Source organism: Tetrao urogallus (assembly GCF_951394365.1).
Source record: "Tetrao urogallus genome assembly, chromosome: 2".
Taxonomy (NCBI): Eukaryota; Metazoa; Chordata; class Aves; order Galliformes; family Phasianidae; genus Tetrao; species Tetrao urogallus.
Window position 1 is genome coordinate 56,891,094 of NC_136814.1, and position 17,582 is coordinate 56,908,675.

Consider the following 17,582-nt stretch of genomic DNA (forward strand, 5'->3'; position numbering starts at 1 on the left):
AAAGAACTTATAAATAAATTGAGCTTTTATTCTAATGCAGGCTTTTGGAGTCAAATTGATAGAAACTAACATGCCTATATAGAACAGAAGGAAAAATGAGTTGGAAAAAATTTGGAACAGTTGTATCAAAACTCTCTGAGCACTGATAATGTACAATATTGCAACTGTATGGTACTATGACAAAAAACTTGGCCTTACAAAGATGAAGATCTGTTTGCACAAGCCAATTTTAATATGCTATTAAGCATTTGGTTAAAAACAGGCTTGTACAGTTTTCACCGAAAAGGAAACACTTGTCAAAATGTTTTGTTTTGTTTTTTAAATACTGTATGATATCTTGTAGATTCCAATTTAAATATTAAAACCTTGTTTCTGAAGTTCCCCGCTTTAAATTGTTACTCAAAAACTCATCATGTTCAAAACTCAAATTATTATGAGATCTTGATATCATAAGAAGCTTTTCCTTATTGGTAAAGTCTTTTTTTATCACTGCTTGTGGCACAAGTAACCTATCCATTGGGTCTTCCTTGTTTTCTAATTTCATATATCCTTTACTGTTGCTCCGATCCAGCCTGGGCCAGCTGGGATGTTTCCTTTGTTCAGCTTGGACAGTGAGTGTAGATGGACCCCTGTCCAAATCCAGGGACTTTGAATGTGAAGACAGAAGATGCAAAGATGTGTTGGAACCAAACTGTTTCCTGGCAGCACCAGGGGATAAAAGCTTTCCTGTGCTTGGTCCGAGGATCACAGAAGACTTGAACTGAGTGTCCACAAATGAATTATGTCGTGGTAGCATGGCCGGCTTGCAGGATTCATTGGTATCAGTTAATGGAATGGCCAAAGAGTCCATCGAGAGATTTCTGGACCGACTCCTTGTGATCTCAGAGTCCTCAGTTATGTTGTCTATACTGGGCTCATCAATAACACAATTATTCAGTTTAATTACCGGCAGTGTGAAAGCACTAATGGAAGATGATACAATGGATTTTGTTTCACACCTTATAGAACTAGTATTTTTGTCATCTGAAGCCTTGCTGGAATGAGGGCAAAGTCCAAAGACTGAACCAGATTGGTCAGTCAGCAGAGGTGGTAGTAGGCTAGCAGTGGTCCTATCTTCATTTAGAGTAATTTCATCTTCTTCAGCAGAACTATCCATTCTAAAATTACTTTTGAAGCCAGAGAAAGGTGCAATTGTGTTAGCGGCCAGCCGGGATGCACACAAGCTCCCACTGTGCCTGAGTTCTCCTTCCCCTAACAAACCAGCAAAGGCACCACTCAACTGTTTTTGTTCCTTGATCCTCAAGGTGTGGATGTCTATTACAGTGGAGTATATGTCTCTCATGTGTATGATTTTTGTTTCCTTGTCGCGGTTTTCATGGAGAATGGCATTTGCACAAATAAAAATGAAGATTCCAATACCCATGGTAAAAGGGCCCAACATTTTCATCTTATCTGAGTGCACATGCTGCTCAAAGAAACGAAGTAAAATGCTTCCTTGATTTCTTAGGAGCTGGGTTTCATTAACTGATACACTATCTTCAGATGCCAAAAGCTGTTCCTTTTGGGGCCAGTATCCAAGGACGGCCATTGCAATTCCCAAGAATGCAATAAGCACTCCCAAAACAAGGAAGAATCCTGATGGAGAATAAAGTCGAATTTTGCCCCTGACAATGACTACATCTGCCCTGGGTCGGCGTCTGACTGGTTTCTTCTCCTCACAGGCTGGTGCTGCAGCAAGATTTACATGCTGCTGAGATCTGGCAGAGTCTTGCCTTTTCAAGGCAGCCAGTCCTGTTATGACTCCTCCGGTTGCTATCATAGTTCTATGTTGTGTCCTGGGGGAAAAAGAAAGCAGAAATATTGATGCAATGAAAGTTTGTGTATGCTTTGTTAATATAAAAATATTTATTGATAATTAAATTATTAGTACTTTTTAAAAGCTACTACATCTTAATCCAGTTAGAACATAATAGAAGTTTTGATTCACGTGGCATTTTAAAAATGTTTTCATGTATCTTTTATAACTATATATACAGGCAATAAATCCTCCATCAACAATACAGACATTTAAAGAAAACTAGTGCTCTTTGTGACGACATATAAGGCTTACAGACAAAAATATTCATAAATTTGTACAGATGGTTTATGTCAGAACTGATCTCCAGGAAAATAAGTAACATATTATCACCTTGCATGCGTTTCAGATAATTTTACCACTTTAGCTAGTAGTTCTTTTAAAATCTTCCATGACAATTATTATGATTACAGACCATTCCACACATCATCTTTAAGAGATCTTGCCCTTTATGTTTCAACATACATTAATATATTCTTATTCTATCATTCAAAGAAGCTTTTATTAAGCCTATTAAGACCACTTGAATCTCAACTACAGAATAAATTCTGTGTTGCTGAATAAAGCTGATCCTTCTCTCTGCATACCTTGCATACAATCTCCACTGTTACATCACCAACTACAAACTCGGTTTTCAAGCTCATGAGTTCAAACCTTCATTATTTTTATGACTTGGTTTCATGTTTTTTCATTTTAGACTTTTTACACCTGGGTGTCTGCTATGTGGAAAACATGAACCAGCATGGCTTTATAAAAAGAAAGTCAAGTTTGGTCATTTATTTATGAGTAAAAGTAATGAATAAAATGACACAGTTCAGAATATTCAGAATATTAATTATTACTTTAAAAGACATCTTATAATCAGAATCTATTTTCAAAATAGATTCTAGGCTTAATTAATGGATTAGAATGAATACTAGACAATATTATAAAATACAACTAAGATGCAATACGCTGGGTATGAAAAAATGTTTTCTTTGATGGTATTGCTAAGCTCAGAGATAAAGAAAGGCTGATAGCCTGCTGCAGAGAAAAAGGTGAAATGTCAATGCTGGGGATGGTTTAACAAGCAGATAAAGTAGAAGTTAGACTGAGAGCATAAAGTGAAAGGCAGGAAAGCAAAGGAAAAGCAAACCAGTGATTGCTTGCAATTTGCAGAAAATAATTTTCATCAGATATCTTTAAATATTTAGATTTTAAAAATCCTAACAGTGACATCCACGCAAAAAGAAAAGGTCTATTATGGTATGAGAAACAGACAGATTGTTATTCGGACATTATCATGAATTTCCAACAAGTATCAGGTAAGCATATTTCCAAACAGAAATTGCTCCAGACTGCTATTATTCATGACTATGAAATTAATAGGGAGTTTGAGGACAGTGGCTAATGGAAGTACTAATCCAGAAAAAAACGTATCCGCTGTTCATTATTATTTGTTCAGCAGTAATTCAGATAATAGACAAAAAGTGGCAACTTCAATTCTCTCCCTAGACCATCATTGTTAAAAGGCAGAGTGCTTCCTCTCCTTCTGTGAGAAATCTTTCCTTTATGAAGGAAAAAACTGAAAAAAAAGCCTGAGGTACTAAGTATACAGCATTTTCTGAATTTATGAAAGCAGACTTGAAAGGATTATTTAAAGAACTTCAGCAATTTCACTTGTAGTGTCAGGTTTCTGTTCCTAAATTCTCTTATTGTAACTCACTTCCATTTTTATGCTATCTGGGCAAATGCAATTGTTTCATGTCAATTAATTTCTTGAATGCTTCACAAAAAAACATATTTTTATGTAATAAATTTTCAAATCCCCCAAAGAAAGTTTTTTGAGGTAGTATTAAAAAAAAAATGAAAACAAACCTTTTCACATGTTTTTCTATAAGAGTTTCTGCCAAAAGCAAAAGATTATTCTTCCGTAAAACAATGTTTGAGTCTCTGGGCAGAAATAAGTAGGACTTACTCATTAAAAAAGCCATTGTAATTTGTCCTTACTCAATTAAAAGTAATTAGTTTTCTCTATGAAATAAATTAAGATAATTATGACCTATCTTTACTGAAATGAATAGATCATTTAGCTATTATCTAATTAGCTCCCTTACTCTTTTCCACATTCAAGATCTTTGCAGAGTTGGAGCTTCCATATTCCTGTGGCATACTGCAGCACACATAAACCCACACTGGTCCATCTCAGGGTTGCCAAGAAGCTGCACAGGGTAGTGCTAAATCAAAGCTCTGCTCGTTAGTAGGATTTGATATTTTGTGTACTGTATTGTGTTTATTACATCTACCTGGATTGCATCAAAGAGTTAGCCAAATAAGCTCGGATTTGATTGCTAAATTTTTTAAACACACTTTTAGCAAGAGTTCCTCTCTAACTCTGAAATGCACATTGAAAAATACATCTTGAGGTGTCTTCCTATGGAAAAAAATGTCATTTGCAAGATTTACAAATACTGCAGAAAAAAATACATAAATCTAATTACTGATAGGTATACAATAACTTGAAGGACAGAAAGAAACTCAGATCTCTTGAAGTGAGAAAGAGATCTCTTGAGCCACTTCGTCACCTTCCTCCCAGCATTTCAGGAGAGCACTCTCCCTCTTTCCATTTTACCTGCATCAGAAATTGGATGTAGGGGAAACCAACTTTGGCTGCAACAAGATGAAAAACCACTTTATACACAGCAAAAGACTCTTTCCTATTTCTTCAGTTGACATCAATATTATTAAATCTCTTTTCTTTCATGGAAAAAATCACTACCAAGTGCATAAGTAATAATCTTTAATAAGCCACAGTGCTGGGTAAGGCTTCTATACTTCTTAATATTAACAGCTGCATTTTGATTTCTTCTCCATCTAATAAGATCCACAGTATTAGCAGACGTATTGATATGAGATGATTTTAGAAAGCTTTTCATAAGCCTACTACAATTAAATGCACTTTAAGATGGAAAATCATTTTTTAGCAAATGCTATGTTTAGAAGAAAGTGACTTTGTAGACACAGAAATTATCTTGCAGATCTGTTTAGATGCACCACAGAATAGCCATGGTTTGTGAGTATCAATGACAAATGCTAATTTTCTTATTTAGCTTAGTACAATGATTACATTTACTGTTAATTGAGTATACTCAAAATTGAGAACTGAAGCTTCTGAACAAACAAACCTTACAAGATTTTGAATCAGATTATGCTAGGAGCTTTGACAGAATATTTTGGTAGCACTGTGAATGACACAGTCTTGCTCTAAAATGTATCGAATAACAGTAAAATGGATGTGGATTAAGAGGAAAAAATATAGAGACAAGTCTGTAAACTGTTTTATAAAACATAACCATCTTGCTGATTCCAAAGCACGATAGCTGTTAATCTTATTTTTAAAGAACAAAGGTGTTGTTGTTGTTTTTTTTCCCCAAGATTCTGTCTCCCTAATCTTGTAGATGTTCTGTTTGTTTCATCTTCAGCAAGAACATCAGTACCTGTCTTGGTTTTGGCCCATACAGAGCCTTTTTCTCCATAATGGCTGGTATGTTGGATTTAGGATGAGAATGTTAATAATACGTTGATGTTTTAGTTGTTTCTGAGCAGTACTTACACTGAGTCAACAATTTTTTAGCTTCCCATACTGCCCTGCCAGTAAGGAGACTGGGGATGCACAAGGAGGTGGGAAAGGACAGAAGCAGGACAGCTGACTCAAATAGGCCAAAGAGAAGTCCTATCCTATCCCATATTGTTCATGCTGAACAAAAAACTGGGAGAGTTGTCTGAAGGTGCAGCCCCTCCTCAAGGACTGGCTGAGCATCTTGTCAGTGGCTGGTGACCAATTGCATTTGCATCATTTGTTCTGTATTTGTTTGTTGTTGTTATTATTTTTCCTTCTATTAATCTGTCTTTATGTCAAGTCTTGAGTTCTTCCATTTTTTCGCATGTTCTCTTCCACCCCACTGCAGGGCAGTGAGCAAATTGGTGCGTGGGGCTGAGCTCCCTGCTGGATTAAGCCACAACAGAACCAAAGGTTTAATACTTTATGGGTTTAGTCTTGAAAGAAACAGTGGCCCAGATTTACTCCTATATCTAGCACTGCTTTGTACTGTGTTGCTGTTACCAAATGACCCTTGCACCATCACTGTCAGCCACTCCAAGATCAACTAAGAAAAGCATATCTTGGTGCAGATCCTCTAAAGTAGCTACTGCTAATGCTCACTCTTCAACATCTGTACAAAGCAGAATTGACTCAAGCTCCTAATGCTTCAGGTCATGGCCCTTAGCAAGATGTACTTCACATTTAAGATGGGCTGTGGGCCAAGTGCAGTCCTATGCATCTGTCATGGTTTCTAGATGCTCCCAGAAATCCAGCAGCAAGTGGAGTAACAGGTTTTTGTGTTTCCTTTAACTTGAAGAAAGGACCCATCAGCAGCTGCTCCTGAAAGGTTTCTCAGGTAACAAGTGATGGCAGCCTCAAAAGGGCCTTTAGAGATCCATGCAGCAATGACAAAGAAAGGGAGCCTGAGGGAAAAGCCTGGATGACACTTGGAAACACTTACATGATAAGAAACCATGAGAGGAGATGCAAGGTATCTAAGAGTATACTTGAGCCAGAAGAATAATTCATGCAGGAAAGGTTTGCAAACAGTTGGGTAATTATAAGAGAATAAGAGAATATATGAGTATATCAGTCTGAGATGTGGAGTGACATCTGCTTCTTTCTTATGCTACACTGACTGCCCAGATCAAGGCTACCAGAGAGGCTCAAAGGGATCCTCCTTCATCACCTTTCCACATGGGCAAAAGTTGCTAAGATGCTCAAGAAAGCTTATCATAAAAGAAAATAGTGAAAGAGGGTAAAAAAAATGGCTTTCCTAGAAGTTTTTGGTTGGTAACCACTGGACTTGTATCTGCTGATCAAAGAAAGAGCAGTAGCAATAAGTGGAATCTGAGCCAGCAGTGTGTCCTGGGAGCCGAAGTGGCCAACTGAACCCTGGGGTACATCAGGCCAAATGCTGCTGCCAGGTGAAGGAAAGGATTGTCCCGCTCTGGTCTGCACTGTGAGGCCTCACCTCCTGCAGTGAGTGCAAGTTTGGGTAACACTGCTGCTCAAGAGGGGAGTGGAGGGGCTGTGCTGAGCTCTGCTCTCTATGACAGCAGCAGGACCTAAGGGGAACAGCACAGAGCCACCTCAGGTTGAAAGTTAGGAAAAGGTTCTTCACCAGAGGGCAGTGGGCATGGAATAGGCTCACCAGAGCAGTGGCCGCAGCCCCAAGCTGCTGGAGTTCAAGGGGTGTTTGGACAGTGCTTTCAGACATAGGGTTTGAATTTGGGTGGTCCTGTGTGGAGCAAGGAGTTAATGATTCTTGAGGGTCTCTTTCAGTTCCAGATATTATATTATTCTATGATTCTGTGATTTTGCTGATTGAGTCAGAAAGTCAAATTCAAATCGACAAATAAATGGACTAGATTAACTCATAAAACATAGGTAAGGCAGGGATTAATCATCATGGAAAAATTGTAATTTAGCACAGATGGACAAGAGTCCCTATTTTCTATTTTAATTTGTATTAGTATGTCAAGCTTTCATGGATGATTAAACAGAAATACGGTGTTTATGCTTATAGTGTTACCCATATCTGAATTTGTCAAACTAGAGAGGGAAGGGAGGCCAGAGGCAGGTGACCAGGGGACTCACTAGAGCAGATGGTGTCTCCAGACAGCTGCAGAGCAAAGAGCAACTTGAACAGCCTGGACATGTCCACAGGGAGGTGTGACAGATGAGAGCAGTCACTCAGAGCCTCTTTGAAGCTAAGAACCACCTACACAAGTAATGCTCAGTTATCCTTTGGAAGCCAAGGAAATGACAAAATGGGTGGGATAGGATTTGGTGGGACTAGAGCCCAGTTGACTCACTGATTGATTATCCCACATATAAAATGTGTCAACTGCAAGAATGTATTACAGATTGCACACTTCTGTTTTAATCACAACTAAGACAATATCAGCTATTTACACAATGGCTCTGCCTCCAGGCAGCCTAGAAAAATCTGAAAGATGTGTATGCAAGAACAAAAATTCAATGAAAGGAATCGACTATGCAGCATGTGGTAGTGACTCCAGAAAATTTCTTGTGGTTCCACAAACTACAAACTCCTTATTTCTCTCTTTACCCTATAACGGGTAATATCCCTCTTTCCTCCCTAACGACTGGCATAACCTTAGCAGTATAGGTACCAACTAACTAACTGTTTTTCAGAGGTCAGGCCATTAAGTATCTAATTAATTTCTCAGAAACTATTTTAAATTTCAACCAGTAGTTAGCTTGAAGCTTGACATTTCTATTTCAAGTGCCTGAAACTGAAATCCATTGTTTTCAACTATTGTTGGTACAATAAAAGTTATTGCCACTACCTACCACTTAGTCTTCTGAATAAATATATTGTCATTTGAATATGCTGAGTTCTTACATTTCATTTAAAATACATATCAACAGCAAAGATGGGAAGTGAAATAAAGGATACTAATATGTTTCTTTAATATTGCTTGTTTTATTCCAGATACATTTCAGTGTCCCTTAACACTTATGACCTTTGCTTTTAGCATGAGTATTTCTTTTGCTATAAAACTGGAACACTTATTGTTTGAAAAATTATTGAAACTTAATTATTTGAAGTTATCTGTACATGCTATTCCCCATAGTTCAGTTTTATCTAAAACTCTGTGAAAAAAAAAAAATCAGATCTTGTATTTCAGCAAAGAATTAAACTTTGTCACAGTAAGAAGTGTGAAAAAAACTGATTTATATTACCATGGCATTACCTATTCTGCTACTTTAGCTGATTAGGAAATTTACTTCCTGTTGGTACGATTTGTTACTATTTAAGTGTCTCAGTTTCAAATTAACAGGACAAAATTTAACATCAAGGAAAGTTTCCTTTATCTTTGGTAAATCTGAAGTCCTAGCAATTAAAGAGGTATGTGTAAATTCTTCTAATCAGGAATGCAAATGATAAAGTAATAAGAGAACTGGTAACATAACTGAGTAAACAAATAAATATTAAGTTGAATTTAACAGAATACATCTAAACTTTATTCCTGATGTATTATATATCCATGTGTAACCAATGCATAGACATTATCATTTGATACCATCATTTTTTTTCCACAGGAAAAGATATATTCTTTCAAAGCAATTTTTTATAGGCACAAAGATATTAATCTTTCTGAAAGAGATAACACAGTAGTAGCCTAAGAGAGAGTAGTTCCACAAGAAACAGAAAAACCATCCCAAATTCCATTTCTATTTAGTTGCTTAACAAGCAGTCCTCTCCAATTGACTAACACATCAGTGAGACTACATTACGATGCATCTCTCTCCTAATATCTAGTCCTCAAAATATGGTTAAAGAAGAAAAGCAAGAAAGGTATCTTTTGTATTCGTGATTATGGGGTATTTTAAGTGTACTTTAATTGACAATAGGTGAGATGAAAGCATGTGGAATGCGGTATTAAAAATTTTCATAACCTCAGCTGGGATTTTGAAGTCATGCAAGCAGAGCCAAGGACAGAAAATTGCATGCCTATTTAAAACATTAAAGCTTTGAAATTTTCAGCTGAAACAAACCCTTTGGGTTCAAACTCCCTTTAATGTTGCCTCTTTAAGGCTGCAAAGGGATAAGCTTAGGGACTAATCATATCTTTTTAACCTCCTGGTTGCTGGTCAGATTATGGAAGCAGGCCAAATCATGCTAGCCGTTTCCCAACATAAAAGGGAAAAGGCAGGCTGCATGTGGGTCAGGTAATGAAAGAATCCAGGGTGTCTAAGGGGCAGCAGTAGGCAAAAGGTTGATAGCAAGGATTAAGAGCTCAGACTCCCCAGATATTGGTAGACCTGTATCAAATGGTCTGTATTTGCATTACATATCAAACAGCAAAATGTTTGCACTCACTGTAAAAAACAAAAGCTTGGAATTAAGGATATATCAAAACCTGTGAGGAAATCTGACATCTGACTGTGATCCACCCATTTAAAAGACCTAGATCTGGCAGCAGTTTCCAAACCTGTACTGTACTGGCCCAAGCAATGTCAAGGGTCTTCATTAGTTACCTCTAAAAAATCAATGGAAAATAACTAAGGAATGGCACACAGCATTATATCTATAGGCATTTCTTTAAATATATATATATATATCTTTTTTTTTTTTTCTACTTGAAACAATCTAGGGGGATCACAAAGTATGAAGGACAGAATGCCACTGATCTAGAGAGGGTCTAGAGGATGTTGGGAAGGAAAGAGAAGGAGGTAATTTTTCTACTATTATAAATAGAATACTGAAACAAGCTGAGTGAGGGAAAATATTTAAAACAAAAAACAAAAACAAATACAGGCTGTTAGGAGAGTGAACAGATCTCATTTTATATGTATTTCTATAGCTACTTAGTACTTTAGAGCATATGCACAGAAGAGGAACCTTTGCTGTATACAGAGTTACAGTTCTATTTTATAAAAATGATTTTGATGTAACTTTCAAGTGGTAAATAGCTGTTGAACTTCCCTTATTCTACTATAAGTGCCACTCAAGTGGCAAAAATAGAATTGTGTGGTTATTTGCATATATTTGCTTTATCAGAGAATCATACAGGATCAAAGAATGGTTGAGGCTTGATGGAACCTCTGGGTCCATCCGGTCCAAACCCCACTCAATTAGGGAAACCCAGAGCAGGGTGCCCAGGACTACCTCCCAGCAGCTTTTGAAGATCTCCAGTGACGAGGTTCTACAGAATCTGGGCAACCTGTGCCAGTGCTCCATCACCCACATAGCAGAGAAGTGCTTTCTGATATTTAGCTGGAAATTCTTGTGTTCCAGTCTGTTCCCGTTATGTCTTGTCCTGGTACTGGCCACCACTGAAAAGACTCTGGCTCTGTCTTCATTGCACCCTCCCTTAAGATATTTATGAATACTGACGAGATCATCTCTGAGCTTCCTCTTCAGACTGAATAGTCTCTTAGCCAGTCCAGAAGATGCACCAATTGCCTCATCATTTTTGTGACTTGTTCCAATATATTCATGTTTCATAACCACATTGAATATATCATATTCCCATTTAGATTCAGATTTGCTCTATTTTATTAGCAATTCTGAGCCATGGCATTCTCTATTCTGACTTTTATGACTATTCTTGCATTAAAGTAGGGCTCTCACATCTAGGCAATTCAGGTATGACTGTGAACAGCCAACTTCCTAAATGAGCCTTCCCCAGTCTTTTATACTAAGTGTCTGCATTATGACTCTGTGGACAGGTTATAAAATTAACCAATTCACTAAACAACAATTCCAAAAATACTTTTATTCTTCACTGTTCCTTTGGGGAAAAAAAAAAGAAAGAGAGAGAGGGGAAAAACAGTCTTATAAAATAGCACTTTCAGTGTTTAAGTGAACCTGTCAACTGGCAAAGAACTTGGTCACAAAAGCACAACTGATCAGCACCCAAACTCTCACAGCTGTTCAGTTTGTGTCCAAAAAATGCAAGACTCTTCTTCCTTTAGAAAGCTCATGGAAATGAGTGTGCAGTGCCTTTTTATATTTTAAAACAAATATTGGAAAATTCTGCTCGAGACAGCTGCTCGGGACTTAGCAGTTCAGAGCCTGGGTTCATATACACAATGTGGCTACACTATCGTTAAGGTAACTGGTAACTCGGGCCCAGTGGAACTCAGGAGATCTCTAGACCAACCTTCTTCTCACAACAGTCATTTGTGTGGTCAGCCCTGCTTCCTCAGTCTACTCTCAGGGCAAGGGCAAGGCTCCCCAAGCAACATGGGAGACCCCCAGCTGAAATTGCTCGAGTCTGTGAATGTCTTTTCTCAAATTTTATTGGTACAAAATTTCTTTTTGGAAATTCTCTGGGATTTTATTAAGCTGTAAACTTGATTTGAAATGTCTATCAATAACTAAATATGCAATTTGAACTAAGAACACCAAACTCAGAAATATTGATAAATATAATTGTACACTAAGTAAGAATGCCTGTTACTCAGATTTTGGGAATGTCTTGACTTCATTCTTTAAATTACACAAAAGAAAAATCCCTTTTGAATGCCTTCATTAGCTACAGTATCTGCCATGTACATTAATTATTCCAATTAATATGCCAAGGTCAAAAGCAAAGTGAACATTGGGCAATACTGTAGAAAGATGAATGCCCAAACTGCTTGTCCTCTTTGCTATTATCTCTTCTCCAGTCTGATCCTTACAATGGGTCAGATATGATAATTCTGTGCAAAATCAGCAGCATCCAATATTGGCAGAATTACACAGAGCTCGTTAGCCACTCACAAAAGCACAGAGCACACATCAAAGAAAGAAGTAACCTGAGCTCTACACTTTCCTTTCAAAATACTGCTTTATGACTTGGCCTAGATTTGGTCTACAGGCTTTTGCCTGTCTTAGCTGCACTCACTTTTACACTTGCTCCTTCCTCAGTTACATCTACAGACATACTGTGGAAATCTGGTGAGTTTACAGAAGTTCAGAAATTTTATCAGTGTAAAATATGAGGTTGGCATCAGGTACCCAACGTCTAAAACAGCTGCTGAGTCACCATACAATGAACTACTTGTTCTCTTCATGGCCACAGAACACCTATCTCATGCATTATCAGCCTGAATCACTGCCACACATTGTCTACAATGTTCAGGCATTCTGCTCAGCATAGCTGTACCACTTAGCACAGGTGTTAGATGATGGATTAGAGAAATACAAGTGCTTAGATACTAGACACATTTGTTGTATGCCTACTGTACTATCTGTATTCACTGCATTACATTATCTATAACTTGTTTTCTGAAGTATGCACTGATAACTTCCTCACTTATACACAGAACTTTTCTCTTATTATGCATGGTATATTATGTCCTATTCCAATACACATTAAAGAGCTATAACAAAAAGCAAGAGACGGCTAAAAAAAAAAAAAAAAGACTGCAGAAATAAAAATAGGAAGAAACTTTGTAAGACTTGAAGAAAAAGTGCTTAAGAGCAGACTGACTAATAATATTCTTGCATTATTTTCTCTGCAGAAGGAAAAACTTGAATATGCACACACACAGAAAAACAAACTGTGATATGGTTGGCTTTACTTTGCTTGTATTTGCTTGCTTTCTGCAGGTGTTTTGTTTTTGTTGTGTTTTTCTACTAAAAAAAAAACCCAACAAGTTAGGGATTTTTTAAGCCTAAACTGAGTAAGGTGATAACTGTCTTTAATGACTAAAGTGATAAAGCGTAGGCTTTTCTAGGCTCTGAAGGCACTTTAAATGTAACGCCTCCTATTTTATTATGTTGGCCCACAATGTCACAAGGAGATGGTGGTAGTATGAGTAGAGGTTTAACTTTCCCACCAATATCCCATCATACTTGGTTGCTATGTGACATGGCAGCAGAGGGGCAGCCTGACAAAATGGCATTGGACAAATGCCTACGAAGCACAGGTGTGTCACTGAATTCCTTCATGTGGAAAAATGGTAACAACTGACATCTACTGATGCATGCTGAATGCTTATGGAAACCAAAGAGAGGATGTGAGCACAGTGAAAGTTGAACTGCTGGGCAACATTGTCCAAGCACCAATGCCATCATAGCAAGTGCAAAACAGCTTCACTGGTGCAGATTCTTAAATGTGTGGCATGCAGGCTCAGGTGAAAATGCATAGCTGATGGTGGTGACTATGTTAAAAAACAGTGTTTTGTGGCTGAGAATTTGCACTATGAAATACTGTTACTGTGCTCTGCATCTGTTGTAGTTTGCATGAAAATAAATAGGAGACATTACTTTTGGAGTGACCTACATATTTTAAAACTTTCATATGAATAAAACCCATTTCCTGGTGAAAACAAGTTGCAAAACTGGAAGTAGACTTGGCTATTCAGCCAAATATTCAGGATTATTTTTGAAACATTTATTCATTCACATTGTTGGTGTTCACATTCAGGTAATAGAAGAGATTCTAGGACAGTTACATTTTAGGCTAAATGATTATTAATTCTTTTATGATCTTCATCTGTTTGCTTTCAGTATGAATAGAAATAGAAGTTTTTTTATTGAAAAAATTATCATTTTAGGAGCACAATCTAATTTAAAATGTGTATAAGAAGCATGTGGGTCTATATGTATTTATTCTAGTTTCCCTTTTTTTCATTTTACCTTTCAGACATTTCAGAGAATATATAGGCATTTCTTTTGAAGAAAATGAACACTATGAGATAGCATCAGAGCCTAGCAATACTAGAACTAAAATTCCAAATGCACTGAATTAATCGGAATTTGGAATCAAGCTTACAGGATGCAGATTAAAGTACTGACCAGACATTAATCATGCAGTCCTGAAATAAATAATATAAAGAGTCTCCAGTTGTTTCTGAAGGACTGATTTTGTAAAAGCTATCTGTGACCTATTGCAAAAGAAAAGTTAACACTCCAGAGCTCAGTGTGCCAGAAGATGAATAAGCTCAGTTCCCCTATAAAATAAATGTGAAACAAAATCAAAGATGTTAACAAGTATCTTCATTTACAGGCACTAGGACTTGCTGGTTCTTCAGTTCTTGCACACAAAATTTCAAATAGCCAATAAATAAGCCAGTGGCAGGCACTTGCTGTGAAGGCATATAAGAGCAAAAAATGTTGTAGTCCTTTGGTGACGCATCATCTAGCTTAAACACCAATCTGTTACTTGATTTAGTCAGAGTGAAATCTTGAGGCGAGACACACACTTAATGTGGGCAGCAACCAGCTGTCAGGAGACCAAACAAATGTCCTTATGCTCTACATGCTCACTTAATCATGTTAATTAGCATGTTCTAACAACTGTAATTTCTCACTGTGTATACAAATCCAATGACTGTAAGATCAAATAATAGCAGGAACAAACTGAAGTAGTCATTTAAAATAAGGTTTAAATAGTATTTGTATTAGATATGAGTTCAAATCTATTTGTTCTGTAACTGAGGTGTTTCAGCAGAGCCTTACCCCTGACCTAGAAAACACATCACATTATGTAAACCATACAGCCTGAAAACTGCAGGAATAATCATTCTCTGTTTATCCTTAGAGACATAGGACCAGTTTTTCAAAGATATTCAAATAATGCCAGAACCTAACTGGAAAGTTCTTAGGTATCTACAGGTATCTAAATGTAACCCTGCTACTTGTCAATTTGCGCTGGCAAAATAATTTGAAAGTAATGGCCAAAACATCAGCCTGTGAAGTGGGACAGTCTGGGTTCCTGGCCTCTCCACCAATAGGATACTTCTTAGTCGCATCATGTCATTTCAGTCCATGTCAGTAGAAAAGTACACACACGGGTCTCTTTGGAACAAGAATTCGAATCTGGGATCCTTGAGTGCCCCAGCCACATGATGAGTGTTTGTTTGTCCAGCAGGAACAGCTGCTTCAGCACAGCTGTGGCCCTTTGCTACAGCTATACTCCCCTGGTCTGTCAGTACCCTTGGAAATCTCCTTTGACAACTATATTCCAAGGAACACTGAGAAGAAGAATGGATCAGTGTTTGAATATTTTTTCTACTGAAGACCTTTGTGCAAGTCAACCTACCCTGCCAAGAAGACAGATTAGCAATAATAATTTCAAATGCTAGATTTAAAAATAAAGCAATATTTCACACAGAAAGGAAAGCATGGTTCAAAAATACTTTGGGCAAAATTTGCCCATTAATGTATGTCTCAGAAATAAATCATTATTAAATTACAGTAAAACTCCACCAGGTCTTCAACTGAACACTGGACTTCATAGTGGCTATAGCCATAGCCAGACTTCCATATATGGGTGCATCATTAGAACCTGCAAGTATTTCCACCACTCCTCAGTTTGATGACCCATAACTGCAAAGTAGAAAGTACATTTAAAAAACGCAACAGTTCCAAGATACAAAGACTAGCAAATTAATCTTTCATACATATAAAACTATAGAAATGTCAATATCAGGGTCAAATTAATTCCCAGAATGAAAGTTATCCCTCACAATTTCTTCTTTACTTTTAATCACCCTCATTACCATTGCCATCATAATAACCACTTCTTGTGCTCTAACATCCAAAACTAATAGTACTGTAAACAGCAAGAATCCACAGAGAGCCAAGTGATTTATCAATAATCAGGTGCTGAAAGACATGCTGGAATAGTGCAGGTCATATTTATGGAATTGTACATTTATCTTTGACAGACAAATACATATCTAAGTATAGGTACGTGATGCGCTTAGCAAATCTCTTTTTTTACTTGACTCTGAACAACCCTACTGATGTTCTATCATTGTGGAGGAGGAGGAGTGGGAAAAATGTTTTGTCTTAAATGGTTTATAGGACAGTAAAGTCTATCCCTTAACACTGATCACCTTTCTGCTTGATTTATTAAGTATTAGCAGCAACAGAAATTCATAACTTGGAACCTCTGAAAGCAAAGGAGATCTGCTAGGCGTCCTGTGCTTTTGTTCAGTTTCCTTTCCTGTTAAGAAAAGAGTGATTTATCAACATATATAGTGTGGGTTACTTTTTTCTTTTAAGAAACTACTGCAAAATTATCAGCTATGTATAAGAAAAGCACGATGAAAAAGTAGAGAGATAAACTGAAAATGCAATTACAGGTTAAGCAGCAGGAAGCTGCCAGTAGTCTGTCAGTGAGTTTGCAGTTCAGAATATAGGAGAAAGGGTGAAAAACAGCGTCACCAGTTATTATTGGGCAGTGCATAGAGTAAAGACAGCTAAAAGAGCATAAGAATGGCTTGCTGTCCTGTCTCCTCACTTTTGCTTGCTCCCAGAATGCCCATGTGTTCACACAGTAGACTTCATAGATAACACAAAACTTTCTTTTGTGACCCTTAAATGGTCTGTATCCACTCCATCCTGTTGGCCACAGCTTTTCTATGGCACCAAAACCACTAAAATAGTTTCAATGACTTCATTTTGCATCTACGAATCAGCATATGTCTATCCTGCTGTTTAGCTCCAACCATTTGTTCCAGTTATGCCCTTTACAGATTGAGCCCATAACGGAGAGTTTGTGAAGAAGTAGGCCATCTGGCCTGAGAAAAATGAGAATATTCCTAATACATGAGGAATGATTAAATGGTACCACTTGCTAAAATATGGCACCCTATTAATGACCCTGTTAATGGATATGTTGCATGGATAGCTCAGCTTCAGTGCACTCCATTTATGAGGTCTGTTTTAACACATTTGAACTATCCTGTATAATTTAAAGCAAAATCTCAGTTGACCCATACGATCAGGTTAGATGTCAACGATGACCAATGTTAGGTAACATCTTAATTTTAGGAGATAGTCAACTATTATACATAATGTATAATACATATGTACATATATCTGTATATAATGTATAATGTTTACATTATGTATGTATTACAGACTGCAATTTATTCACAAATGACTTGCAAAATTATGTTTTTTAGCTTCTTGAGGCCTCACTTGCATTGCTATTTTTACATCATGTGAATGCTATTAATATTTTGCATGCTTTCCTTCAGCCTGTGTCTGGTCACAGTTAATTACAAAGATAGTGTCAGTTTCTTTTAATGGAAATCATCCAGAGTTACACAAAGCCAGAATAACACTTACAATAAGGCACTTGAAATATAAGTAAGGCATATTTAAACTCAACTGAATGCTTGACTTAAGTTAATTGAAGCACCTTGTTAAAAACCACTGGTTGATTT

The 17,582-nt window shown here is 37.1% G+C and overlaps 1 protein-coding gene across 1 annotated transcript; it reads right to left on the reverse strand.

Moving 5' to 3' along the window:
* Positions 1-358: 358 nt before the first annotated feature.
* Positions 359-1,819, reverse strand: TMEM200A (transmembrane protein 200A; the record flags this gene model as incomplete). Its single annotated transcript, XM_079532641.1, has 1 exon — positions 359-1,819. The coding sequence occupies one exon, from the start codon at positions 1,817-1,819 to the stop codon at positions 359-361; it is 1,461 nt and encodes a 486-aa protein (XP_079388767.1).
* Positions 1,820-17,582: the final 15,763 nt, after the last annotated feature.